The 27,978-nt window shown below is 41.5% G+C and overlaps 1 protein-coding gene across 2 annotated transcripts in view; it reads right to left on the reverse strand.

Annotated features, from left to right (window-relative positions):
- FRY (FRY microtubule binding protein) overlaps window positions 1-27,978 on the reverse strand; it is a 248,217-nt gene that overhangs the window by 166,983 nt on the left and 53,256 nt on the right. For both annotated transcript variants that reach the window (XM_068984472.1, XM_068984473.1), the window contains exon 3: window positions 2,894-2,947. In XM_068984472.1, coding sequence (XP_068840573.1) covers window positions 2,894-2,947 — 54 coding nt within the window. The remainder of the gene's footprint in view (window positions 1-2,893; window positions 2,948-27,978) is intronic.

The following is a 27,978-nucleotide window of genomic DNA, read 5'->3' on the forward strand; positions in this document are numbered from 1 at the left end:
CAACAGGGTTTTTGTGTTGTATGTGTGTACATGTACACTTACACACACACACACTCAATAAATGTTTGCTAAAATAAAGAACTTTATTACCTACAGGCCAGTTTTTCATTTATTTTCCTTTCAAGTGCTGAGTAATTTACACATTTAAAATAAGTTAGTGGCAGTGTATGTTTTCAGAATGCTGTTGGAAATCTTGTATGTCTTTATTAATTCTCATTCACATAGGAGTTTTTCATCAGCAGGAACTGGGAACCCTCCAGTTCCTTCAATGGAAGGAAGGAACCCACCAGGCTCCTTCAGTGGAGTCTGTAGCACCAAGGAGGCGTCCCTAGCATGTTCTTCTTCCATAGATGGACCTCTGTGTGAATTTAGATTAACATCCTTCTGCCTGGAATTGGAGTAAGGGGAATTACAGAATTTGGACCTTTGATATCAAAATGCTAAGGGAGCTTGATACATTCATGGCCTTGCCATAGCACCACAATTCTTATCATTTGCTGGTAACATAGTATACCAGCACTTTCAAAGGTGATTTGGCTGACTTTTTTTTTTCCCCTGCAGAAGCCACAGGGGAACAACTCCAGTCAAGTTTCCTTCTAGCCTGGGAGTCGTGCTATCTCTTTCAAATAAGACAGATTTTGTGGGTTGGTTCTCTCTTGGTTCACACATAAACTGATGATTTTACCATCAGAGGATAATCTTATGTGCCTTATTTGAAAGTTCTCAGTGACTATCTCACTATAGGTTAACTCCAGAAATGTCTTTAATACAGAGAGATGTGTTACAAGTTTCCTAGGTGGTGCTAGGGGCAAAGAATCCTCCTAACAAAGCAGGAAATGCAGGAGACGTGGGTTTGATCCCTGGAGAGGAAAATGGCAACCCACTCTAGTATTCTTGCCTGGAGAATCCCACAGACAGAGGATCCTGGTGGGCTACAGTCCATGGGGTCACGAAGAGCTGGACATGACTGAACACACATTTTTATCTATTTATCTGTGTTACAAGCAGTGGTTCTTGAGTGTCAACGTGTGTGGCGGTCACCTGGGGGTCTCCTTAAGCTGTAGATAGAGTCTGCCTCAGTGGATGGGGGCAGGGCAGAGAATCTGCATTGCAACATTTCGAGTAGCAAGGTTAAGAGTGTTATAGTTAATTAAGCAGTGAAGTTGGGATTTAAACCCAGGTCCATCTAATTCCAAAGTCTGTCTCTTTCCCACAATGCTGAAATGTAGAAATAGAGTGCTGAATAATAAATGAGAAATTGTGTTTAAGCTAAATTATTGGGGAAAACTACTATATGGAATGTTAGAATGCAAAAGTACTCTTCTCCAGGAGGAAAAAAGAAAGAAGTACATTAAGCTGGAGAGGGGGGAAAGCACAATTTTTTTGAGGAACACAGAGTGATAATCTAAGAAGACAGAGACAAAGAAGATAAAATAGAGTGAAAAATTGTGGAAGACAGATAATATTCACACCCTTAAAGAGAACAGAAAGAGCCACACTTGCTATGACTATAATCCCCAAGTGATGACCCCACTCACTCACTCCAGGTCCCTGACTGCCCAAGGAGAAGCAGGTGACAGCAACTAAGGATAATGTGAGATGAGAGGACAGCTCCATGATCCAGAGAGGTGAAGCCCACACCCCACTCCACCAGCGTTCCAGAAAACAGCCAGTTCTGCCAGCAACAGAGTGCAAAGCCAGGGCCGCCTCAGCCCTCCAAGACTGGCTATGAGTGCAGACTTGTGAGATTGCACTCAAGGAACAGCTTGTAAAATAGAAAATGGGGGACTCTGTCTCAATAGTCAGGCCTTACATTTTGGGACTGAACACATCTGGACCTTAACAGCCAAAGAGTTTTCCTCTAGACGCCACATTAAAGGCAATTTCAAAGCTACGGAAAGTGTACTCTGCGTGTGTTCTCCATCAGTTCAGTTCAGTTCAGTCGCTCAGTCGTGTCCGACTCTTTGCGACCCCATGAATTGCAGCACGCCAGGCCTCCCTGTCCATAAGACAATATAAAACCCCCACTGTGTTAGACCAGCCCACTGAAATCCAGCAGGACTTAGTCTCCTCCACTGGCACCGAGCGAGGTTTTTAAAGAACACACTGTCCTCTTTGTCATCAACTACAGAAGTTTAGGAAACACCACACACACATCTCCAGCCTCCTCTGATACCATTATTCACCGTTCTAAACACACATAAAGCCTTCCTGAAGTGACTCAACCAGAATATGTTTATCATCTACTGTTCAGAGCCCGAAGTCCTTTAACCAGTCCTGATCTATTCTTCAAAGGACCTTCTTTGTATTTATTGTTTTAAATTGTTTTACTCATTTATCACTTTCTCTAATGAGACTCTAAGTTACCACATTGGTTTGTTTTTGTTTTTTAATTATTACTGTTTAGGTAGTTTCTCTCTCACAGGATTGTGAATTCTTGACAGGCTAAAACTTGTCCTAGGTTTCATCTCACCAGAGCCTAGTGCCGTGTCAAGCACATAGTTGGCATTCAACAGAATATTGGATGCAAACATAAGTAAGCTCTAGTGCAGAGATCTGGTCATCAATGGTACCATTTATTCAAAAGAATCTCAAAAAGTTTTTGAATGGAAGTTGCTTCATCTTTTCTCAGTTCTTTTAATTCTTATACACAAAGATCCTGCAAACAACCAATTGAGGACCTACTCATATTACTTCAGCACTTCAAACCAACAGGCATTTGTTGAACGGCTACTCTAAGTTGTCACTATAAAAGCCGCAGGACTCAGTTCCTAGGTTCACACCCCTGCCTCCTCCTTGAGGAAGTTCATCTACATGCCATAGTGAGTCCTCAGCCCTTAGCTTTGTACATTTTGAAATAAATAAAAACCAGTATATAATACATATTACATACTTGATCAAACTGGGGGTCTTCTCCACGTTGTAGAGATTTTGTCAATGGCTTTTCCTAGAAAGAAAAACATGTAAGAAAAATTACCAGAGGCTCTTAAATATTTCAAAAGAAAGGCCATTATTGTTAAAAATTTTCTCATCTATTTCTTCCTTTATGGGCGAAAGAGCAGACAGTTTTCAAATAAGAAACCTCTTCTTTACTATTCAGACCTTAAAGTATAGTGTTTGATCACCACCACCAGGAGTTTTGCTATTCATCTTCACATATTTGACCAAGACATTCAAATCTGAAGTAGTAATTGGCCCTATGTATTTCAATGAAAATCACATGATAAAAACTAGAGAATTTGTTTGAAATTTGAGTACCTATCTCAGAACTTCACAGATAATAAAAAGTTGAAAGTGACACACCATTTCAGGTCCCAAGATTTAGAAACAAAATACATTAAGTCCCCTACATACAAATGAGTTGCATCCCAAGAGAGCATTCATAAATTCAATAAAGTTAGCCTGGGTACCCAACTAACATAATCGGCTATATAGTATTGTACTGTAATAGGTTTATAATACTTGTCACACAAATAACACATACATAAAAACAAACAGTAAATAAAGGAAACATTTTAAATCTTACATAACCTTGAAAAGTACAGTATTACAGTACACCAGCTGGTGTACAAGGGCATGTTCACATCTTTGAAAGTTTGTATATAGGGGACTTACCTTAGGCCTAACTATTGGTCTGGTGTTTAGGGACAGCCTACCAATCACACAGTTACTAGGTGTAACTGCTGAATTTTGAGCATGATCTTTTGAGTTGTAACACATCCAAATCTCAGCAAAAATAATCTGGGTAGTGACAAAGGTCTACACAAACAAATTTTGCTAACTGTGATGTCTTTGTTTACATTAAGAAGACTTCACTGACCTTTCAGGAGGGCATTTTATAACTATTTATCCTTATCATTCTTTGATATATATGGAAGCTAACGCTGACCCAAATTTGGTTTAAGATTAGAAACCATGTAAAAAGTTATATATCAAAAAATAAAGCTTTACTTGAGCCAAGGTAGATGTTCTGGAAAGAGTCCATTCACATTTTGCTGACCACACAGACCCTTTCCTTGTTTCATTTCTTCAATCTTCTCCGCCACCGAAAAGACGATAAGTGCCTAAGGCGGATGTGTGCCCCACCCCAGCCCCCAGGGTCTCTGTTCTTAAAAAGATGGGCCCAGTCTGGGTACAGGAAGCTTAATCGAGAACTGTGTGAATTAACTGCCCTGTCTCATCTGCAAAATACACAGCTTCAAAGTGCAGACTCATCAAAAATGAAGAGACTGCTATGTTCTTAAGGCTAATAAACATTTTCTCTTCAGAGTATATTATCTTGAACACACAGGTGGAAGAGCAGATATCAAAATGTAACTGAGAACAAAGAAGAACAAATAAAGAGACAGAGTCAGTTGATTGTATGAGGACACAAATTCAGCAAATAAATTGTGAAGCATTTCCTATGTTTTAATGTCACCTGAAGTCCTTTGTAAAACAAAATACAAATGTGAAACCAAAGAAGTGAAAACAGGTGGGGCCAGGTTCCACAGACATCTTTGGAACAAACCCAGCAGAAACATTTCTATTCCTTGTTTTATTTACTCATCACTCAACAGTAATCGAGGACTCACAAGGTGTCAAATGAGACTTGGGGGGGAATGCTGACCAGCACAGTGTTCCTGCCAGTGGGGATAAGAAGCTGAAATGCTGAGTATTACCTAGACTTGTTCATTAGTCACATCTCAGCCCACCGTCACTTCCTCAGGGAAGCCTTTCACTGAGTCCTCTCCTAACACCTGCTCCACACCCCCAGATGCCTGCAAAGCTCTGCATATGTACCCTTTCACGGCACTTACCACAGAGTGAACTCCCATCACAATGTATCAACAGAATTACCCTGTACAAATACACATCCAAGAGTGATATGCCGACGGTCACCCCGAGTGACTATTCTAAGCTGCCGAAATGCAGGACCCTCTCTTTTTCCCAGCACTTAAAGTCACAGGGCAGGGCGTGGCTTGGCAATGGCTAAACAAATGCCAAATTAATCATATCTCTAGGCTGATGATGTCCAGTTTCTCCAACTAAGAGATCCTCTTACTGGCATGTGTCTGTTTTGTTGTAATAAACTTTTTAATATACTTTTCAGTGTGGCAAAATACATATGACACAAGATTGACCGTTTTAACAATTTTTAAGTGTACAATTCTGCAACAGTAACTGTTGTTCAATCTTCACCACTATTTTGAGGACCCCATTAAATGTCAGAAATTTTAAAGAAATTCTCAACCACAAAAGACTTACATCCCAAACACAGAAGATAGTAATCCTGTTAAGTTACTGCTATACTCCTAAGTCAAGTCCATTAGCCCATTACTTGAGTTCCATGCCCCAGTAAAACAACGTATCTTCATACTGAGTTCTCCCGAACTGTTCTTACACAAATATGCTGTCTTAATCATATTCTTTGAAGACTTAGTTTAAACGTCACTTCCAGGATTAAGCTATTCCCCACTTTCCCCAAGTAGATTCATCTGTTCATTGTCACATGGCACTTGGTTTGCATCTATTCTTGCCAGCATTTCCAGTGTTGTAACTTATCTATCTCCCTACACTCCTAGTACGGAGCTGAAACTTTTAAAGTTTCTTAGATGAATATAGTTATCCCTGGGTGGTGCAGTATTAAAACAATCTGCCTGGCAATGCAGGAGATGCAAGTTCAATCCCCAGGTCAGGAAGATCCCCTTGAGTAGGAAATGGCAACCTGCTCCAGTATTCTTACCTGGAAAATTCCATGGACAGAGGAGCCTGGTGGGCTACAGTCCATGGGGTCGCAGAGTCGGACATGACTGAACACACACACATACTTCCATTAGATGAATGTATCCCTGTGCATTTGGAAAGATTGCTTTGGATGCAGAGAATCAAGTTTGCCTTTTAACATTCCCGAAGTTATCTTTGCACCAGCATAGATTTTATCAGTGTCAAGAGGTTTAAAAGTAGACCTGGGGAAGATAGTTTCATGCTGGCTAAAAAGTACAGGGAAAAGGAAGAAAGAAAAGGGGAAGAAAGGAAGGGCACGGAGAATGAAAGCAAGAAGGGAAACAAACTTGCTCAAGCCCAGAAGAGAGGCATCTGAACACAGAGCAGTCCAACAGGCTCATGGCCACTTGAGAAAAGAGAACTGCAGAGGCATGGTTCTGCTTAAGATTCTCCCACAGATCAGCACATGCCACCTAAGGTCTGTAAGAATCCAAGGTGTGCACAGTCAAGACCAAGTGGTTCTCAAAGACCAACAGCAGTAAAATGAGATTGTGCTTAGTTGCTCAGTCGTGTCCAGCTCTTTGCGACCCCATGGACTGTAGCCCACCAGGCTCCTCTTTCCATGGGGTTCTCCAGGCAAGAATACTGGAGTAGGTTGCCATTTCCTCCTCCAGGGGATCTTCCCAACCCAGGGATCGAACCCAGGTCTCCTGCATGGCAGGCAGAAAAACGAGATTAACACAGATTAAACAACAGGTACTTCTAGAACAAGTAGAAACTGACTATGATGGAGGAGGCTCAAAATAATGGACTCATTTGTCCAGTAAGAACAGTGTGCTTTGTATGCTTTTAAAAATTGTCTTTGTTCTGTATTTTAGTGCAAATTTACTTATTTACTAAAGGGTCATTAATTGAATTGAATGACACTTTGGTTTTTCAAAAATCATTCTAAAAAACTCAAAACTGTGGGGGTGACAAGTTCCAGAAAATTCTTAGTGGTCCAAAGCTGGGAAACCTTAGCCTGTAACTTGACCTTTCCCAGAAGCTCCAGCTCACTGGGTTGACAGTAAACAGAAGGGCTGAACAAACCCAAAACACCAAGAGACTCAGCACTGAACATGAGGGATTGCAGACAGGACAAAGAGAGCACAATGGATGCTGCCCCTCCTGATGGAAGCAAATACCATGACACAGTCTTGACCCAAACAAAACAAACAAGCAAAAATCCTGAATCTAACCAAGTCTTTAGATACATTTCCAATTTTTAGGAAATACAGGAGTTAGGGAAGGAGTAAAAGGACCATGTTCCACTAAACCACAGGGATGCGATTGGCAAGATCCAGATGGAGAGAAACTGCAGTAAAGACAGACACTGCTTCAGTAAAAAGGTGCAAAGAGAAATGGAGGTGGAGTCTATTGATTTTTTTAAAAAGGCTATTGCACTATGTCGATTTGATCTGGATTCTGATGCAAATAATCCTATAAGAGAAATTACGGGATTCATGAGACCATCAGTGATTTGAACATATTAGATATCTGATAATGTTATGGGATGTTTTAACTTTTTAGGTGTTGCAACGGTCTTGTTTAAAAAAGAATCAACCTTTTAGAGATACACTTAGAGACTGAATAAAATGGTTTCTAGCGTTTCCTGCAAATACTTCTGGGGAGAGGTGCTGGGGGTGTAACAAATGCGCCATGAGTGGGTAACTGTTGAGATGATCACAGTGTTCATGACACGGTCTCCCCACTTTAGTCCATGTTTGAAATTTTCCATAAAAAAGCAAAAACTAAAAACAGGGTATCATGATGTATCACTTTGGTTATCATTAATTTTTTTCTCAATTATGTCTCACTTTCTAAGATGGAATAAGGCACTTCAACCTGGTTTTGCCAGCACTTATCCAACCCTTTGTGTGTGCTGTGTGTGCTCAGCCGTGTCTGACTCTTTGTGACCCCCGTGGACTATGGCCCACCAGGCTTCTCTGTCCACGGGATTGTCCAGGCAAGAATACTGGAGTGGGTGGCCATTTCCTTCTCCAGGGGATCTTCCCAACCCAGGGATCGAACCCTAGTCTTCTGCATCTCCTGCACTGGTAGGCAGATTCTTTACCACTGCACCATCTGGGACGCAACTCTTTATCTTTTCCTAATGGAGCTACAGAAGGAAAACCCCTCCATCTCTTCCCATTTCTAGGCAGGATATGGGTGGCGAGCATCTCGCCTGCCATGTGAAAAAGCAAGCTGCCCTTCTCAGCCTGCACTGTGGGCTTTTCTTCAAGTTTGCTTCCCTCGAATCAAAGAGCACTGCTGTCCCGACCTATCCAAGAGGATTTCGCCTGTCACGAAGAAACCAGTAGGGGTTTCGAGCACTTCCAAAGGGAAAGAGAAAGGTCCCTGTTTGTGCTTCTCACACCTCAGGATGTTCCGACCTCTCCCTCTCTTAAGAAAACACGAACTCTAAGAGCTCTCTGTGTCCATACCTGCCTAAAGAGGCCACTGACTTCTACCTCCATTTCCAAACAACTTCAGTGCGTGCTGACTACATTTTCATTTGACAGTCTTTCCACACTGGACCTCTCTGTAATCTGTAAGTAAGAGAGAAGACGGCAACAGCAGTGCCATAGACGTGGCAGTGAGACGGGTCTAGAGTCTGCTTTATCAAAAGGTGGTTTATTTCGGGGATACAAGGGGCTTATTCAGTAAATAACTTTCTACTTCTGAACTTTTAGTGGCCCTCCAAAATCCCCAATGTGCCCCACATAGGTAGGACTTTGCTAATTTCAAATGTTACCAATTATTAATTGGTATTAATTATTTCAATAAACACGCTACTCAGCAATGCCGCTGGAGTTAATATGAACATACTAAATTTGTTAAATATGTCACCAACCTTGCTTATGAGATGTTATTTTAATGTCTTTTAATTATTTTGTAACGGTTCAGTGCATGGACTGTGGATTGTGAGAGATTTGACTTTGACTCCGAGCTCCCTCAGTGGATCTCACTTAACTTCTCTAAGCGTCAGTTAACTTTTAGGTAATGTAAGGATACATGATGCCAACCTACCTCATAGAAATGCAAGATGAACGACACAGAGTACTCAATAATTGAGAGTTATTACTATTAGCAAAATTCCTTTCAATACCATTATTACTAGAACTAGATAAAATTAAGATGTATAACTTCTTTCATAATGTGCAGGAGCTGAAAGTAACTTCCACCTCTTTTCCTGGGGTAACACCCACCCCACTAACATTAATTAAACCTTTAATTTTAGCTTCCTGGAAGCTTCCAACTATAACTAGAAAGCTACATCACAAAAAGGAGAAAAGAAACATTATAAAGGGTAACTGTCCCTTTCAGTTAAAAAAATATAGCATTGTTACAACTTTAGTTCTCATTATGTAATTTAGAGGAACCGTTTTAATGGTAGGATGCTACAAAAACAACCAAATTTTTTAAAAAGAACAACAAACATCAAACTTCTCCAGTCTTGAAGCTGTAGTATATTTGTATAACAACACATTTATGCATCACTGACTTAGGATTTTGATGTCATCATCAGTGAGATTTTATAATACATATGAGTGTTCTTCCCTGATAGCTCAGTTGGTAAAGAATCCGCTTGCAATGCAGGAGACCCCAGTTCAATTTCTGGGTCAGGAAGATCTGAGAAGGGATAGGTTACCCACTTCACTATTCTTGGGCTTCCCTTGTGGCTCAGCTGGTAAAGAATTCGCCCACAAATGCAAGAGACCTGGGTTCGATCCCTGGGTTGGAAAGATCCCTGGAGAAGGAAAAGGCTACCCACTCCAGTATTCTGGCCTGGAGAATTCCAAAGGGGTCACAAAGAGTTGGACACAACTGAGCGATTTTCACTTTTGCCAGTGACAGACTTTTACTTTTTGGGCTCCCAGGTCACTGCAGGTAGTGACTACAGCCATGAAATTAAACGGTGCTTGCTCCTTGGAAGAAAAGTCATGACCAACCTAGACAGCATATTAAAAAACAGAGACACTACTTTGCCAACAAAGGTCCATCTAGTCAGAGCTATGGTTTTTCCAGTAGTCATGTATGGACGTGAGAGTTGGACTATAAAGAAATCTGAGTGCCAAAGAATTGATGGTTTTGAACAGTGGTGTTGGAGAAGACTCTTAAGAGTCCCTTGGACTGCAAGGAGATCCAACCAGTCCATCCTAGAGGATATCAGTCCTGAATATTCATTGGAAGGACTGATGCTGAAGCTGAAACTCCAATTCTTTCGCCACCTGACGTGAAGAACTGACTCACTGGAAAAGACCCTGATGCTGGGAAAGACTGAAGGCAGGAGAAGGGGACAACAGAGGATGAAATGGTTAGATGGCATCACCGACTCAATGGACATGAGTTTGAGTAAACTCCAGGAGTTGGTGATGGACAGGGAGGCCTGGCGTGCTGCAGTCCATGGGGTCGAAAAGAGTCAGACATGACTGAGCGACTGAACTGAACTGACTGAAGTAGTTAACAGAAAATTTTCAGAGCTCAACTTCTGCAACTGGGATCTCTTTCCTTTACCAGAACATGGGACGGGGGGCAGTGATGAGCAGTGAGTTGGGCCCTTCAGAGCAGAGAATGCTGCTCAAGCGTTTCATCTAGAACCATCGCCTGCAGCAGCAGGCACTCTCCTCAGGCTGAACCAAAGAAAACGGGGTTCGAAACATCCTCATGTCTGACACGCTTTTTTTTCCCATTAGATATTATTTGTGCCAACTTTGATCCAACCTTGGAAACATACCTAAGGCATAAGCCCACGAAGCCCCAGTTTAGAATACTGGCCATTTCTCCCACAGAAGTCTCTCCCTACATGAGGGGCAATCAGGGATCCAGGGCTTGGAGTCACCTTGAAGATAACCTCTGTATCTTGATGCCTGCAGGGATCACTGAACCTCTAGTGGAAGACTCAGCCCTCAGTTCAAACACAGGTAAAAATGAGCATTACTTTATGCCAACCTGATTAGCTCACTAATAAAAATTCATAAGCACTAATTAAAACCATTCAGATCTAATGGAAGAAGGGGCTTCAGTTCAGTTCAGTTGCTCAGTCGTGTCCAACTCTTTGCGACCCCATGGACTGCAGCACGCCAGGCCTCCCTGTCCATCGCCAACTCTTGGAGTTTACTCAAACTCATGTCCATTAAGTCGGTGATACCATCCAACCACCTCATCCTCTGTCGTCTCCTTCTCCTCCTGCCCCCAATCTTTCCCAGCATCAAGGTCTTTTCAAATGAGTCAGCCCTTTGCATCAGGTGGCCAAAGGAGTGAAGTTTCAGCTTCAGCATCAGTCCTTCCAATGAATATTCAGGACTGATTTCCTTTAGGATGGACTGGTTGGGGATCTCCTTGCTGTCCAAGGGACTCTCAAGAGTCTTCTGCAACACCACAAATCAAAAGCATCAATTCTTTGGCACTCAGCTTTCTTTATAGTCCTACTTTCACATCCATACATGACTACTGGAAAAACCATAGCTTTGATTAGATGGACCTTGTTGGTAAAGTAATGTCTCTGCCTTTTAATATGTTGTCTAGGTTGGTAGTAACTTATCTTCCAAGGAGCAAGCGTCTTTCAATTTCATGGCTGCAGTCAATTAAAAGCGCTTGCTCCTTGGAAGAAAAGAAGGGGCTTACAGGAACAGATTAATCTGGGTTTTCCTTCTATTCAGTTACTAAATGGATTTCTTGAAACAAGACAATACATGCTGATTCTTACACAAAATATTGAGAAAAATCCTGAGATCAAGAAAATGATAGAGAACATCTCAAATCAGCTACAGGTAGCAGCAAGTAATGGTAGCCCAATCCAGGATTCTTGCCTGGAGAATCCCACAGAAAGAGGAGCCTGGTGGGCTACAAATCCATAGGGTCCCAAAAGAGTTGGACACAACTGAGCAACTAACACTTCCACTTTTCACCAGCAAGTAAGAAGCTGCCTGGCACCCTGGGATGTGAAATTAGAAGGTAGATTCAAATCTGGAGGAATCTTTTGCATTTATTAGAAAAATTAAAAAACTCTTGAGAGAGTCTGTCCTATTTGCAGCTGGCTTTGCACATTTCACAGGAGCCAATTTCTACAACAAACCTAACAGTTTCTAGGACAAATCCATTATTTGAACACTGGAAGGGAAACCTCAATTAAAATTGGCTACAAAGTTAATATTCATTTTAATTGAACAAAAGAGAAGCTCCCACAGGCTTTTTTTTTTTTTTTTTTAACTATGGCTGCTGCTGCTGCTGCTGCTAAGTCGCTTCAGTCATGTCCGACTCTGTGCGACCCCATAGTCGGCAGCCCACCAGGCTCCCCCATCCCTGGGATTCTCCAGGCAATAACACTGGAGTGGGTTGCCATTTCCTTCTCCAATGCATGAAAGTGGAGTGGGTTGCCATTGCCTTCTCGTTAAACTATGGCAGCTACCAAGAAACTTAAGATGCTACCTTCTCCCATCTTTTTATGGCTTACATTCTATTCTGTTGGTATTTTGACTTTTTTTGTCCCAACATATCCCAACTGTTGCAGGGGCTTCCCAGGTGGCACAGTGGTAAAGAACCCACCTGCCAGTGCAGGAGACATGGGTTCAATCCCTGTGTTAGGAAGATCCCTTGGAATAGGAAATGGCAACCCACTCCAGTACTCTTGCCTGGAGAATCCCATGGAGGGAGGAGCCTGGTAGGCTACAGTCCATGGGGTCACTAAGAGCTGGACACGACTGAGCACACACACACACATCCCAACTGTGCATGCCACGTCCACTGAGTGGACATTTACACGTGGATGCATCTCTCCCTGCCTCCGCTGGGACCCTGAACCATCAGTCAGCTCCTCACTCCCCAAAGGTCCATCTCCCTTGCCCTGCCCCCCTGGCTCTCGTGCTCACTTAGAACTTTTCATCTTAGTGTCCGCCTTCCCCACACCTCCATCTCTGGCTACTGCTTTCTTTCTACTCCCTTCTCATCCTTAGTTCTCCAGTGAACTTTGATCTACACTCCAATGATCTACACTTTCAGTCTTTCCCTTCCTCTCCAACCCTTTCTTCAACCACCTGCAATCTGACCTTGTGTCATCACTAAAAAACTGGGCCCCTAGAAGCCCAGTGACTTCCCAAACAACAAATCTGGGGGCCATCTCTCAGCACTTTTCTTTTTGGAATTCTTAGCGGCAGTGAAACACTATTGATGATCCCTTTTTCTACCCAAATCCTTCCATCCCCCACTTTTTCCCCTCCGAATTCTTTAGATATCCTTTCTCTGTGTCCCTCATAGGCTGGTCTTTCTCCTCAAATATTTACATTAACCAGGGATGCTGCTGGGGATGTGAAATCAATCATGTTCTGATTTATCTTCTGATAAGACTACGGTTTTTCCAGTAGTCACATATGGATATGAGAGTTGGATCATAAAGAAAGCTGAGTGCCAAAGAATTGATGCTTTCAAATTGTGGTGCTGGAGAAGACCCTGCAAGGAGATTAAATTGGTCAACCCTAAAGGAAATCAACCGCGAATATTCACTGGAAGGACTGATGCTGAAGCTCCAATACTTTGGCCACCTGATGCGAAGAGCTGATTCACTGGAAAAGACCCTGATGCCAGAAAAGATTGAAAGCAAAAGGAGAAGGGGGCAGCAGGGGATGAGATGGGTAGACAGTATCACTGACTCAGTGGATGTGAATTTGGGTTAACTCTGGGAGATAGTAGAAGACAGAGGAGTCTGGCATGCTGCAGTCCACGGTGTCACAGAGACTCGGACATGACTTAGCGTCTGAACACTATCACTACCACCACATCACAAACACACACACACACACCCTTCTCAGACTAACCAAACCACCTCTTGTCAAAGAAATTCCACCTGTAGTACAAGGTTCATTTACTCCACCACTTTCCCTGATCACTCCTATAAGAAGTGACAGAGGTTTCGCTCTCACATAGCTCTTTTGCTGTTCTTTAGTTCCTGGGTACCTAACAAAAGCCATCCTGGTTATTCTCATACATTTCCCTTCTCAAGCCGACTAGAGCTTGAACTTTGAAGTCAATCAAACCATGATTTTAATCAGGACATTAAGCCTAGCTACACCACCTTTGGTACATCTTACTAAATCTCCCAAGTTCGGCTTCTCTGACCAAAAAACCACAAGAGGCCATGAGTATAGTGGTTAACAGCAAGACTCCAGGAGACGGATGGTCTGTGCTGAGTCCCAGCCCCATCACGTACTGTATGACTTTTGACAAGTTGCTTCCTTGTATGTGAAGTGGGGCATGAGAGTACCTACCGATCCCATGATGTGGATGTGAAACTTAGGTGAGCTGATATGATTCGAGTATTAAGAACAGAGCCTGCACTCAGTAGGAACTATACAGAAGGGTGAACTATTATTATTACTGCCCACATGCCAGGGTTACAGGTAAAACCGCTGCATCCGAAACATGACAGCAAAGCCCCAAATAAAAACCTGCCTTACTCTTCTTTGTATCATGCATAGCCTCAAGTACAATCACTTGCACTTGAAAGTTAAAAAGCACTGTGTCTATCTGTAAGCTACTATCACAACACCTTATATAATGTACATTAGTATAATTGTTAGCATAACCTGTGAAAATCAAGACTTGTGCTGGTTACTCAAAAACACAGAAAACAAACGTATGGTTACCAAAACAAGAAGGGAGGAGGGGATAATAAAAGCTTGGGATTGGAGATACACATTACTATATGTATTAAATAATACAGATAAAAATACAAGGATCTACTGTATAGCACATGGAACTACATTCAGTATCTTATAATAAGCTATAATGGGAAAGAATCTTAAAAAGAATAAGAAAAAAAAAAAGACTTGCGTTTGTCAAAACTGTACTCAAACACTCTGTTTTGACCCAAAGACCATTTAAAGGTAACTAAGTATTAATAAGCACATTGTGGTTGCTGGTGTGGTTCATTCGCTCAACTGTGTCTGACTCTTTACAGTATATACATTAAATGGAATTCTACTCAACAATAAAGATGAATGAGTTACTGATAAATAATAAATGGATACTGCCTCAAATGTACTATGCTCAGTGAAAAATAGACAAAAGAGTACACCCTATGTGGCTTCCATTTATATAAAAGTCTAGAAACTGGGAATTAACCTCCACATAGATCAATAGTTGCTCGAGGCCCCAGGTGGTGGTATGGGCCTGCACAGGGCCTCAGTGAACTCCTAAGGACTATGGAAACATTCTGTATCTGGATGGTGGCGATGCTGACATGGGTGTGCAAATTTGTCAAAACTCATCAAATCATAGATTTTAATCCTCTGTAGCTTATTGTATATAAATTGTACTTTAATGAGATTGATTTAAAGTAAACCTCTTCACTGAGTGAATGAGAAGAATCCCTCATCTGCCTGAAAGGCATTTTATTTTCTTGGAGACCAAAGGGAGGAGGGGAGGCAATTCTGTTAAAAACCACCTGATAAGAATCAATTCTGATAAAAAATAGCACGAAGAGTGCAGGGAATGCTGCCACTAGGCCATTTGTGAATCAGAATTTGGCTTGACTCATGGGTAAGCATTTTCCTTTCTCTGAAGGTTCCACGGTCCATTAAGTATCTTGAATTTTGGTTTTACTCATGAGACCAAACAGGCAATTTCATATGCAGTATTCTCATGATCATCATTATATATGTTCATTACATACCCAGATTTATGCAGCCAATCAAAACTTCCCAGCTAAAACTGAAATGACCCAGTTACATTAACCAAGAAAAAACAGGCATGGTTTTCTGGTAAAATAAAAACTCCAGAAGGTAACGATTTGAAAAAAAAGTAAATGAAAATCTACTTACTCTATCTTTTAAAGTGCCACTAACCGGCAGTGTTCTGGAATTAGCCCTGGATACTGTACAGCTTTGTGAACACTCACTGAATTGCACAAAATGATGAACTTCATGATATATGAAAGTGAACAGGGAAGTCGCTCAGTTGTGTCTGACTCTTTGTGACCCCATGGACTGTAGCCCACCAGGCTCCTCTATCCATGGAATTCTCTAGGCAAGAATACTGGAGTGGGTAGCCGTTCCCTTCTCCAGGGGATCTTCCCAACCCAGGGATTGAACCCAGGTCTCCCACATTGCAGGTGAATTCTTTACCAGCTGAACCACCAGGGAGAAGCCCTCATGGTATGTGAAATGAAAGTCACTCAGTCGTGTCCGACTCTGTCACCTCATGACCTCATGGACTATACACTCCATGGAATTCTCCAGGCCAGAATACTAAAGTGAGTGGCCATTCTTTTCTCCAGGGGATCTTCCCAACCCAGGGATGGAACCCAGGTCTCCTACATTGCAGGTGGATTCTTTACCAGCTGAGCCACCAGAGAAGCCCAAGATTCCTGGAGTGGGTAGCCTATCCCTTCTCCAGTGGATCTTCCCGACCCATGAATTGAACCAGGGTCTCCTGCATTGCAGGCGAATTCTTTACCAACTGAGCTACTAGGGAAGCCCTGAGGGTATGTGAACATATCTCAATTTTAAAAAAGCAATACTTACATGTTAGGTCAAACAAAAAACTATTTAAAGATATATTACCTAACCTTCCACAAACTTCTATAACTACAACCTATGAATTGAATAGAAATTCCTAAAATTTGAAAATACCATCAAATGGAATGCTGACTTTTAAGAAACACTGAAGTTGGAAATATTAGATATACCTGTAAAAGGCAATCAAAAATACCTAATAAAATATGTCTTCTTGTTAATGCATAACTTTTAGAATTTTAGCCAGTTAAAGTTACCATGGTGCTGAAGACTGCTGCTGTCTAAAACTGTATCACTGACTTTCAGGAAAGTCAAAATGCAAAATGCTGTGTAGAAACATAGCAGTATTAGATCACAGTGATTTTAAGAATGGGCCTTCAATGTGAATTATTATGTCACAACCGAACTGAACTGAATGAACTTACTTTTATTGGTATTCTCTGTCACTTTAAAAATGATGTATTTTCAAATGATCTTTTGTGTTAAAAACGATATCTCTATAAGTAGTAAAGCTAAGCATATAATAAAAAAGGCTAGACGGGAGATGACTGGAGGAACAACATTCCCCTGGTTTTGTATTCTCAAGGTGGGAGGGGGGTTCATGTTTGGGAACACATGTAAGAATTAAAGATTTTAAAATTAAATTAAAAAAATTAATTAAAAAAAATAAAGATATTGAACCATCCTAAAAAAAAAAAAAAAGAAGAAGAAACTCTGATCATCTTCTCATAGTCACTGGCCATAAAAATTATAGCCTCATGAATGAATGAATTGAACTGGATACGGTTAAGTTGAAATAAAAAGCCCTGTGGTGCTTTAAAAAAAAAAAAAGACTTCATGATACTTTCCATATGGTTTATTGGCTGTAAGGTTCAATCGAACTTTTACTCTCATGGTATATTAAATTTCATTTCATGGCCGAAAAAGCCCATTTAACAGTCACAAAAGAACAACTTTTCATCTGTATGAATCCAAGAATACTCCTAACAAGGCAAACAAACTTCAAGTTGAACAGTACACACAAAAAAAGTGAGTTTGTGAGCTCATCGGAAAGATCACGTCATTTAGCAGCCCAATGCAACCTTTCAACAATTATGTCTGGTTTCAGCTACTAATAGTATTTTGCTTCTGGCTTAGGGTGAGTTTTCAGATTCCTGGTGAAAGTCTTACTAGATTAAGTAAGGGATGCCAGGTTGAGCTGCTTTGCTAAGAAAAAGCTATTTTAAAAGTTATATATTTATAACTTGGAAAATAATCCAGGACTTTGTCAAGTATAATATAAATATTTCTTATCTGACCTGAATTGTTTCTCAGTCTTCTTTAAGGACAGCCTTACTTTAATTCTATCTCTATACTCAGTAGGAAAGTAAATCTAGAAATTATTTTTATTCTTTTCGCATTTCCCTTATTAGGTTTGTTGAAGCTAAAGAGTTTCTACTAAGAGACGTTTGGCTAAAAACACTAGCTGGTTGTCCTTCTGGAAAGCTAACTTGAATCCACAGTGCAGAGAGATATGAAAGGTGCTCTTTCTGCTATTTGCACATCCTTAGATGACATATGTGTAACAACTGGTTGTCAGACTGGCATATACAACAGTGAAAAAAAAAAAAACACCCCACCAATCTGCAAATTCTGATCATGATGAAATATTATCTTGAAATGTCAACACTGAGGTTAGTGACTGGCTATCAGGCCTCCCTAGTGGCTCAGTTGGTAAAGAATCTGCCTCCAATGCACGAGACCCAGGTTCGATCTCTGGGTTGGGAAGATCCCCTGGAGAAGGGCATGGCAACAGACTCCAGTATTCTTGCCTGGAGAATTCCATGGGTGGAGGAGCCTGGTGGATTACTGCCTGGGGGTTGAAAGAGTTGGACACGACTGAGCGACTAACACTCTACTTCATCAGGCTATAAGCATGACTAATTATAATAGTTTTCATGAAAACCCACCATATAAAGATCCCAGTTTAATTACAGGCAGTAATTCTGTCCTTCAGTTAGTCCAGCAGGATTTCCTAATTCACAGATTCCTTAAATATTAAAAATAAAAGTTCCTGACGAAAGGATCTGATATCTTCTGATATCTAGACATCAGCAGACAACTGAGGTATCTGAAGAGGTGAAACACAGGACTACAGCAGAATGTTCAATCCATATACAGGCCAGAGGCACCAGAGCAAATGAAAAAAGAGCTCTTTTACAACTACAAATAGACTATAGAACAACCTTAGTCTCTTGGCTCTTGTCAGATCTGGTCTGAAATCCTAAGAGGAGGTTGGGTGAGTGTGCATTTCACTTACAAAAGGCTATGCTTCCTCACAGCCACAATCAGACTCATCAAAACTACTAGAACCCTCTCCGTCCTTGGCTTGTTGGTGGTAGGTCACCTGTGTTACAGCACAGTGTGGGGTTTCACAGAGCACAGTGCTCAGTTTGGGGTTATCTGGAGAGCTGTGCTGTTGCCAGTCTGTGACATCAGGTAGAGGAGGAGCTGAAAGCCCGAGACGCAGGGCCAAGGAACAAAGGTGTGTCTGCAGGCAGGGCTGCCTGAATCTAGAACCACATTCACATGCGGTGATGCAGTCGATAGCAAATTGCTCAGCCTTTCCACATCTGTGCCAGCTCACCATGACTGCTGTCCCTATAGGTGTGGTCTTGAGGCATGACACATTCACAATCAAGAGTGGCACCCTGGATTCTTTAAACACTTGCACACCAAAATGCTCTTCTGTGTTACTTCTAGTTTATTTTTTGTTGTTTAGTTGCTAAGTTGTGTCCAACTCTTTGTGACTCCACAGACAGTCGCCTACCAGGCTCCTCTGTCCATGGGATTTCCCAGGTAAGAATGCTGGAGTGGGTTGCCACTTCCTTCTCCAGGGGAACTTTCCCCACCAAGGATCAAACCCATGTCTCCTGCATTGGCAGGTGGATTTTTTTTTTTTTTTTTACCACTGAGCCACCAGGGAAGCCCCTTAGTTTATTTTTAGTCTTATATTAAAATAGAAATCATGTACGGTAGTCTGTATGGATGTGAGAGTTGGACCATAAAGAAGGCTAAGTGCCAGAGAATTGATGCTTTCGAACTGTGGTGCTGCAGAAGACTCTTGAGAGTCCCTTGGACAGTGAGGAGATCAAACCAGTCAATCCTAAAGGAAATCAACTCTGAATATTCACTGGAAGGAGTGACGCTGAAGCTCCAAAACTTTGGCCACCTGATGCAAAGAGCCAACTCATTGGCAAAGAGTGATGCTGGGAACACTGAGGGCAGGAGAAGGCAGCAACAGGGGGTGAGATGGTTGGATGGCATCAACGGCTCAATGGACATGAGTTTGAACAAACTCTGGGAGATAGTGAGGGACAGGGAAGCCTGGTGTGCTGCAGTCCATGGGGTTGCAAAGAGTTGGACACAACTGAGCGACTTCACCTTCACTTTTCACTTTCATGGATTGGAGAAGGAAATGGCAACCCACTCCAGTGTTCTTGCCTGGAGAATCCCAGGGACAGGGGAGCCTGGTGGGCTGCCATCTGTGGAGTCGCACAGAGTTGGACATGACTGAAGTGACTTAGCAGCAGCAGCAAGCAACTGAACAACAGAAATTCCCTGACTTGTGTCTCTTATGTTAGCAAACCAGCTGTGCTTAGTTGCTCAGTTGTGTCCAATTCTTTGGAACCCCATGGACTGTAGCCCGCCAGACTCCCCTGTCCATAGGGATTGCCTAGGCAAAAACACTGGTGGGTTGCCATGCCCTCCTCCAGGGGATCTTCTTGACCCAGGGATTGAATCCAGGTCTCCTGCATTGCAGGCAGATTCTTTACCATGTGAGCCACCAGTGAAACTAACAAGTTAGAGTCCATCATGTGATTATTAAGACTCCCTCCCTGCATTCCTCAGTTAGCATCTCTATGACTGTCTGTCTCCCCTCACCTAAGCTCAATACAGGGATACTATTTCCTCCATTAACTGTTTTGTGAGCAGAGGCTATCAAGACTTGAGCAATTCCAAAAATAAAACCTTCCCAATGTCACATGGGCTTTCATCCGAACAGTGTTTTTAAATATCAGACTGTTACAGGAAGGCGAGCTCTGCTCAGTTCTAGGCTCTAATGAAGGACAAGATGAAAGGGGTGTGTTCTCTGAGGTGATGCAGATCTTTTCCTCTTTCCAGGTTTCAATTAGAGAATAAATCACTTGCTTTCTAAGTCTTAGGTGAGTCAAAATTTCTTCTTCTTCCTGTTGGCATTTTATGCTGATAGACAGTAGATCTGGATGAAAACTCTGCTCAGTACCTGGTTTTGCTTCACTGCAGCTCCCCGCCAAGACAATGGTGGCTTTAACCTGAGTGGATGCACTGGGATGTGACTTATTCACTCAGAGATGTGGAGAGTTAATGCTTACATTTGTTATGTACACCAGAGGTAAAACTGGGCTTGACTGTGAACATTTCATAAAAGCAAAAACCATGATGAATTACAGTTAAGTGACTTTGTTGGAAGCACAGGCTGGTAGCAGAGCTCTGACGAAAAACCAAGTTTCCGGTGTATTGGCCAAATTATAGGGAGGAGGGTGGACAGAGCAGGCAGTCTGAGAGGTGTGGCTGAAGATTCTTGAAGGCACACACTTCTGTTTATTACATACGTAAGTTCTGAGGACGTAGTGTACAGCAGGGTGATAGCTGACAATACCGAGTTGCATGTTTGAAAGCTGTGAAGAGAGTAAATCTCAAGAGTTCCCAGGCTTCCCTGGTGACTCAGTAGTAAAGGATCTGACTGGCAATGCAGGAAACACGGGTTCTATCTCTGGTCCGCGAAGGTCACACACGCCTTGGGGCAACTAAGCCTACGCACCACACCACTGATCCTGCGCTCTAGAGCCCGGGAGCCACAACTCCTGAAGCCCAGGGCCTGTGCTCTGCAACAAAAGAAGCCACCCCAGCGAGCCTAGAGAGTAGTCCCTGCTCTTCCCAGCTAAAGAAAGCCCATGCGGCAACAAAGACCCACCACCGCCGAAGATAAATAGAATGAATTCGAAAAGTTCCTTTAAAATAGGATTACATTGAAAACTTCTCATCACACACACACACACAAACTGTAACCATGTAAGGTGATGGATGTTGACTAAACTTACCATGGTGATCATTTTATAAGATATATATGACATTGGTATGCTGTACATCTGAAACTAATACAATGTTACATATCAATTTTATCTCAATAAAACAGGAAAAATCAGTTTGATTAGATGACTAATAAAATTAGATTATTTTTCCTTCTGAGGTTTTCAACAAATTTAAATATATGAATGAGAGAAAGGAAAGTTCTTGAAATTTTCCGAACGTGTTTTCCTTAGTTGAGTAATCCAGCCTTTTACTTTTTGGGCCATTGGCTTCCCAACACTACCGTGTTCCTACTTGTCTCCCAGATCCCTACCCTCAAGACGCTGTGAAATTTCCTCTTGGAAAGCCTTGGAAAACCATTCTACGTAGACCCACTTCAAATTCCTGGTTTCATTTCCTAAGTCGTCACAAGTTATACCCGCATAAACCTCAAGTACTGATGTTTTGCTGGCTCTAAGGTGAGAGAGCAGGGGTGTTGCCTTGTCATATAAACTTTTGTTTGGTTGCCTCTGTCACCTCTCAGAGCTTAAGTCCCTAAAGAATCCACACTAGTTCTGCCCAAACCAGCTCTGGCTGTGCCTTTCTCATCGCCAAGGTGGAGTTCAGAACAACCATCTGACAATAACAGGGCATGGCAACAGCAGGCAGCCAACCACTCTGCTCAAGCCTCCACTCCTTCTGAACAACACAGAGAGGAAGCACCAGGATGACCGCCAGAGAAACACACCAGGGGATTTACTCAGTTGATACCGGTTTCTAGGCGACCATGAGAACATGGTGATGGTGACAACGGAGCCTCTGGCAGGTGCTAAGAATTATGTCAGAGCTCCCCCTATTACCCTGACTTCTCTCATCCACCCACGAGCTAGGCTTTTCCAAATGAGGAAAAAAGGAGAGGGACTGACTGGCCTTCCAACACTAAAGAGGTGGAATCAGAATTTGAATTCAGATCAGCCTGGATGAAAAGCTGCTTTGTTTTCGGCTTTCTCTCTTCTGGCCCATTAAATCTCCAAAGTCGAGATTATGGGAGCTAATGAATTTTGAAAGGCTGGAGAGTCTTGATTTTTTGGAAAAGAGTTTATTGAGAAGGTAATTGCCTGTGACTCCTTGTGACAGATGCTATATAAATGGAGAGACACAGATAATGAGAGTGTATACTCTGAGGCTTAGTCTGACCGCTAAGAGTCAACCTGACGCTCCTCTCCACACACTGCTTGGGTGAAGTGGGAGCAGCGACCGTATAAGTGAATAATGAGGTGTCCTTAGATGGCCCAAGGCAGAAGGCTAAGAATTAACGTCTACTCAGCAGACTGTAGGGTTTTCATCTGCTGAGGGGTAAAAAGGACAGAACAAAATCCATTATTATCAGTTCAGAGGTTGGCAAGATGACCTTGAGAAACATATAGAATCCTACATTCTTTTTGAGCTACCATATTAATATTTTTTCACCCATTCATCTATCTATTCCTTTTATCCATATACTTATTCATTAAAAAAAAACACTTACTGTCTACTGTGTGTAAAGGAGACTTTCTAGACATGGGGATATATGTGTATTTGTATGTGTGCATGTGTAGATAAGACACAGTAATGCCTGTAAGGAACTTAAAGGATAGTAAAGTACATCTTTTTTCCTTTCTTTTTTTTGGCCACTCTCTATGGCTTGTGAGATCTTAGTTCCCTAACCAGGGATTGAACCTGGACCCTCCTAACTGTTGGTCCTCCAGTGAATTCCTAAATTCTTCAACTTAAAAAAGAATTTCTATATCCTTCACCCCTACTTACCAAAAAAATATACATTTTATACCAAGGTCTGGTAGATATACACACAACTGAAAGTTTCCTAAAACAACATGTACCCTTAAAACCTATAATGTTCTGAAATTTTCTATTCTAGTCTATTCTAATACTCTTATTTAATGAAGCCAGTTTGCTTGAGATAATGATACAGTGGTTCAGATAGAGATTCACAGGTATGTATATCCACATCTGTATAATTGTATGGAGTCAGGGAAGAAATCAGATAACTTTTCCAGATGATAAGGTATTTGAGATGGGCCTTGAAAGATGAAGGCAGGATGAAGAGCTGAGGGCATTCCAGGAAGAGGGGCCAGTGGTCTACACGCACGGTGACAGGCAAGCACATCCTTTCTATCCCCCATCTACACTAGACCACTTACTTACTCCTGAAGGTGTCACTGATTTTTAGCATCTGTCCTCTGGTCTCCCTTCATCCTCACCTGAAAACCTGCTCTCCTTTGACTCCACCTATACAAATCATCAGTTCAGTCGCTTAGTCATGTCCAACTCTTTGCGACCCCATGGACTGCAGCACACCAGGCCTCCCTGTCCAACACCAACTCCCGGAGTTTACTCAAACTCATGTCCATTGAGTTGGTGATGCCATCCAACCATCTCATCCTCCGCCGTCTCCATCTCCTCCTGCCTTCAATCTTTCCCAGCATCAGGGTCTTTTCCAATGAGTCAGTTCTTCACATTAGGTGGCCAAAGGGTTGGGGTTTCAGCTTTAGCATCAGTCCTTCCAATGAATATTCAGGACTGATTTCCTTTAGGATGGACTGGTTGGATCTCCTTGCAGTCCAAGGGACTCTCAAGGGTCTTCTCCAACATGACAGTTCAAGAGCTTCAGTTCTTTGGCTCTCAGCTTTCTGTATAGTCCAACTCTCACATCCATACATGACTACTGGAAAAAGCATAGCTTTGACTAGACAATCCCCTCACTCTTCCTTTTATTCATCTTGGGGCACCCCATCTTGCCATGGGAATGTTTGCTTGTATAGGAACCTCACAATGCAAAGACCTACCCTGTACTTATCTGCGTGAAAGGCAAACCAAGAATTCTGTAGAGGGCTCTGGCAGGATAATAGACCAAGATAATACAAAAGTTCACAGGCTATAAAAACTTGAAAATAGTGAGTGGAATAAAGGACTTTTTAAAGTGAAGAAATGAGTTCACAAGAAAGGAAAAGGGAAATGAAACGCAGAAAGATGGGAGGTGACACAGTGAATGCACAGGGGAAGGACTATTGGTCTCATTATGCCGGAGGCTTTTGTTGTTGTCCATTTGGGGACAGGAAACAAAGCTGTGAACCTTGAGAGGTGGGGCACTGGAGATAAGATGCTCACATAAAGTGTGGTCCTAAACAACGAAACAGTGGGCTAGGGACAAAGCTATGTACTGGCACCAGAAGATGAAAAGATATTCCAGTGGCCCCTGCCTCAGTCCTAGGTAAAAACAACAAAATCCTCCCCAAGAATTTTAAACCACAGTCTTAAGTCTTATAAGAGTTTGGAGCTTATATTTGTATCACCTTCCAGGTGCAGAAATTCCCAAACCAAGAAATTAATATAATATTTGGCCCAAGAGAGTGAAGATTCTGGGGCTAACCTAAGAGAGGACACAAAAATGTATGTTTAAGGTGATAGAAGACACACAACAGAAGTTCTAAAAATAAGGAACCCCTCAAATTAAAAAAATCCTCACCTAAATAGATTTTAAAACATACTTTTAGAAATAAAACATTATATCACCAAAATTATAACTGTCATTGGACACATTATACAACAGATTAGATATTGCCCAAGAGTTGTCATGGTTTAGCTGCTAAGTCATGTCTGACTCTTTGGTGACCCTATGGACTACAGCCCATCAGGCTCCTCTGTCCATGAAATTTCTCATGCAACAATATTGGAGTGGAGTACTATTTCCTTCTCCAGAGTATCTTCTCGACCCAGGGATTGAACCTGTGTCTCCTGCATTGAAAGGTGGATTCTTTACCACTGAGCCACCAGGGATGTCCCATAGCCCAAGAGAAGATTAATAAATTGAAGATTAGACCTGAGGAATTGACTCAGAATACAGCAGTAAGATAGAGGAGTAGAAATAACTAAAGAAGGGTAAAATGACAAGTAATAGAGCAATGTGTATCTAATATGAATGCCAGAAAAAAAGAGGAAAAGTGGAGAAGTGGTAACCTTCAAATAATTAATGGCTAAGAACTTTCTAAAACTGATGAAAAACATGAACCTTCAATTTAAGAAGCCTAAGAGTCTCAAACAGGAAAATAGAAATAAATCCACATCTCAACACAGAGTGTGGGGAAACTGCAGAAAGCTATAGACAAAGCAAAAAACAAACAAACAAACATAAAAGCAGACAGAGAAAAAAGTAAATAATCCACAAACAAATAGCAAATCAACCAGACTGTTCAACAGCAGTGCTAGAGGCAACATGGTGAAACTTATTGGCAAAAATCTAGAAGGAGGATAAATGTGAAACTAGAATTCTACTCTCAGCTGAAATATCACTGCTAATTCAGGGGAAAATCGAGCATCTGAGATAAACTAAACCAAGTGATTTACCCGCCACTGATTATAACTTAAAGAACTATAAAAAGATACACTTTGGGAAAAAGAAATTTGAAACCAGAGGAAAGGAGCAGGAGACAAGAGGGACAGCAGCTGTTACACTGCTTTTTGTACTTCCTCTGTTTTGAGATAAAAATATAAAAAAGTTACAGATGACCCAATTGACCTTGTTTAAAACACTGCTTGGGAAAAGTGAAATAATAGTGAGACCAGCCAGGAGCAAATGCTATCAAATGACCTCATAAAGCAACAGAAATTGAGTAAAATTATTGACTTATCCATAAATATTAATGAATATGACCTGAGCATCTTTTAGGTATGAACAATATTGCTAAACTGGTGAAACATCTTTAACAAGAAAAAAAAAATCTAATATTTTATCTTGGTGGAACATCTTTGTTTCCTGTCCTTTCCCCCCGCCCTATTTAAGTTAGCTATCTGGACGTCAGTAATTCATAAGTACAACTTTAATTTAACATTGTATATAACTGATCTCTTGCAGCCTAACTGATGTGGAATTCTGAAGGTTTCAGTCTTTTAAAAAGAAAACTGAGAAATACAGATTCCTGAGTAGCCCCATAAACAATAAATCAATACTTCCAAAATTTTAAAAATTACCTTTGCTACTCCCATACAAGTTTTAATTATATTAGAGATAAGACAATACAACTTTGTGATATGATACAAATCTACATGAATCCAAACTTTAAAGGATTCAACATCTTTCTAAATAAAGTCAACTTCTGTAAGAGAAATACTAGGGGACATTTATTCAAAATTGACTTAAAACATATTACACATATATCAAAAATAATACCTCTTCTTGCTAGGGCTCTAGAACAAAATGCCAAACACATTTAAATTAGACTCAGGTAACAAGCCACAGCATCTACTCACATTTATTGTCCAATAAGTAAACAAATTCAAGGGCAAAAATTACTAAGCACTTTCCAACAGACAAGAGAAGGAAATGGCACAGAAGCTTACACCTCTGCCAAAAAATACAAGAGGATTAGTCTCATTTTATAAAAAGCAACAATACTGAAAATTGATTGAATACATTTCTTTAGCTAAAAACACAATGTCCATCTACTTGGCCATCAGCATCTAGTAAACTCACTAACCCTGGGCACACAATGAAGATTTCCTGATGAAGACAGCTTACACTTTTTTTCATTTTTCTTGTTTGGGGCCCTTTAAATTGTCTCAGAGAAAGGAACAGAAATGTCTACCTCTAATTAAAAGAACACTGTGGAACATGTCAGTTTCTCAGACATAATGTTTACTCCAAGAAGAAAAATGTTATGCAAACACATTCCAAACGAAGTAAACTAAAGATGAAAAAGTTAAACCCAATCTAATTTACTTCCTGAATCCTTAAACACCAGTACCTAAACTATTATTTTAGAATCAGGGATGTTCACAATCCAGCCTTCTAAGTACCTCTATTCAGCTACAGTACAACTTCCTTGTGCCTCACGCTAAGTCGTTTCAGTCATGTTTGGCTCTTTGCGACCCCATGGACTGTACCCGCCAGCCTCCTCTGGCTATGGGATTCTCCAAGCAAGAATACTGGAGTGGGTTGCCATTTCCTACTCCATGGGATCTTTCCAAACCAGGGATTGAGCCCAGGTCTCTTATGTCTCCTGCATTGGCAGGCAGGTTCTTTACCACTAACGCCACTTGGGAAGGTCTAACTTACTAGTTTCTTGGAAAAAATCTACCACGATACACAATTTCAGAGAGCCCTGATGTGTTTTGGCACATTTCCACTGTCAATGAGAAAAAGGATTCTTCCTTGTGCCTTTCCACTCTCTCCTTCTTGGGGAGGTGGCCTGACTCCCCCTACACCTTCTGAGGAGCTCAGAGGCTTCCAGGCATCAGCACTGTTTTGATCAATGGGAATGAAGGTACGTGATCCTTTGGACCCTGTTTATAGGAAAGCCCTCTGTTGCTTTAAGTAACACTTTACTTAAGTCTCTTCAGTAAAGATACCATAGAAGGTATCTTCCTATGAAGATGCCCACACAAAGACTGGTAGGGTGTAGAATGGTTCTGAGGTGGGCTCTGAAGAGACCCAGCTTGAATTCAAATAGAAACTGTGTGACCTTGGATGATCACTTTTGCCTCTCTGTGCCAGCTTTCCCCATCTATAAACAGGTACATAAATACTCTCTACCTAAGGTCATTGTGAAGATTAAAGGATATATAATACGTTAAC

This window comes from Capricornis sumatraensis, chromosome 12 (genome assembly GCF_032405125.1).
Source record: "Capricornis sumatraensis isolate serow.1 chromosome 12, serow.2, whole genome shotgun sequence".
NCBI classification, from domain to species: domain Eukaryota; kingdom Metazoa; phylum Chordata; class Mammalia; order Artiodactyla; family Bovidae; genus Capricornis; species Capricornis sumatraensis.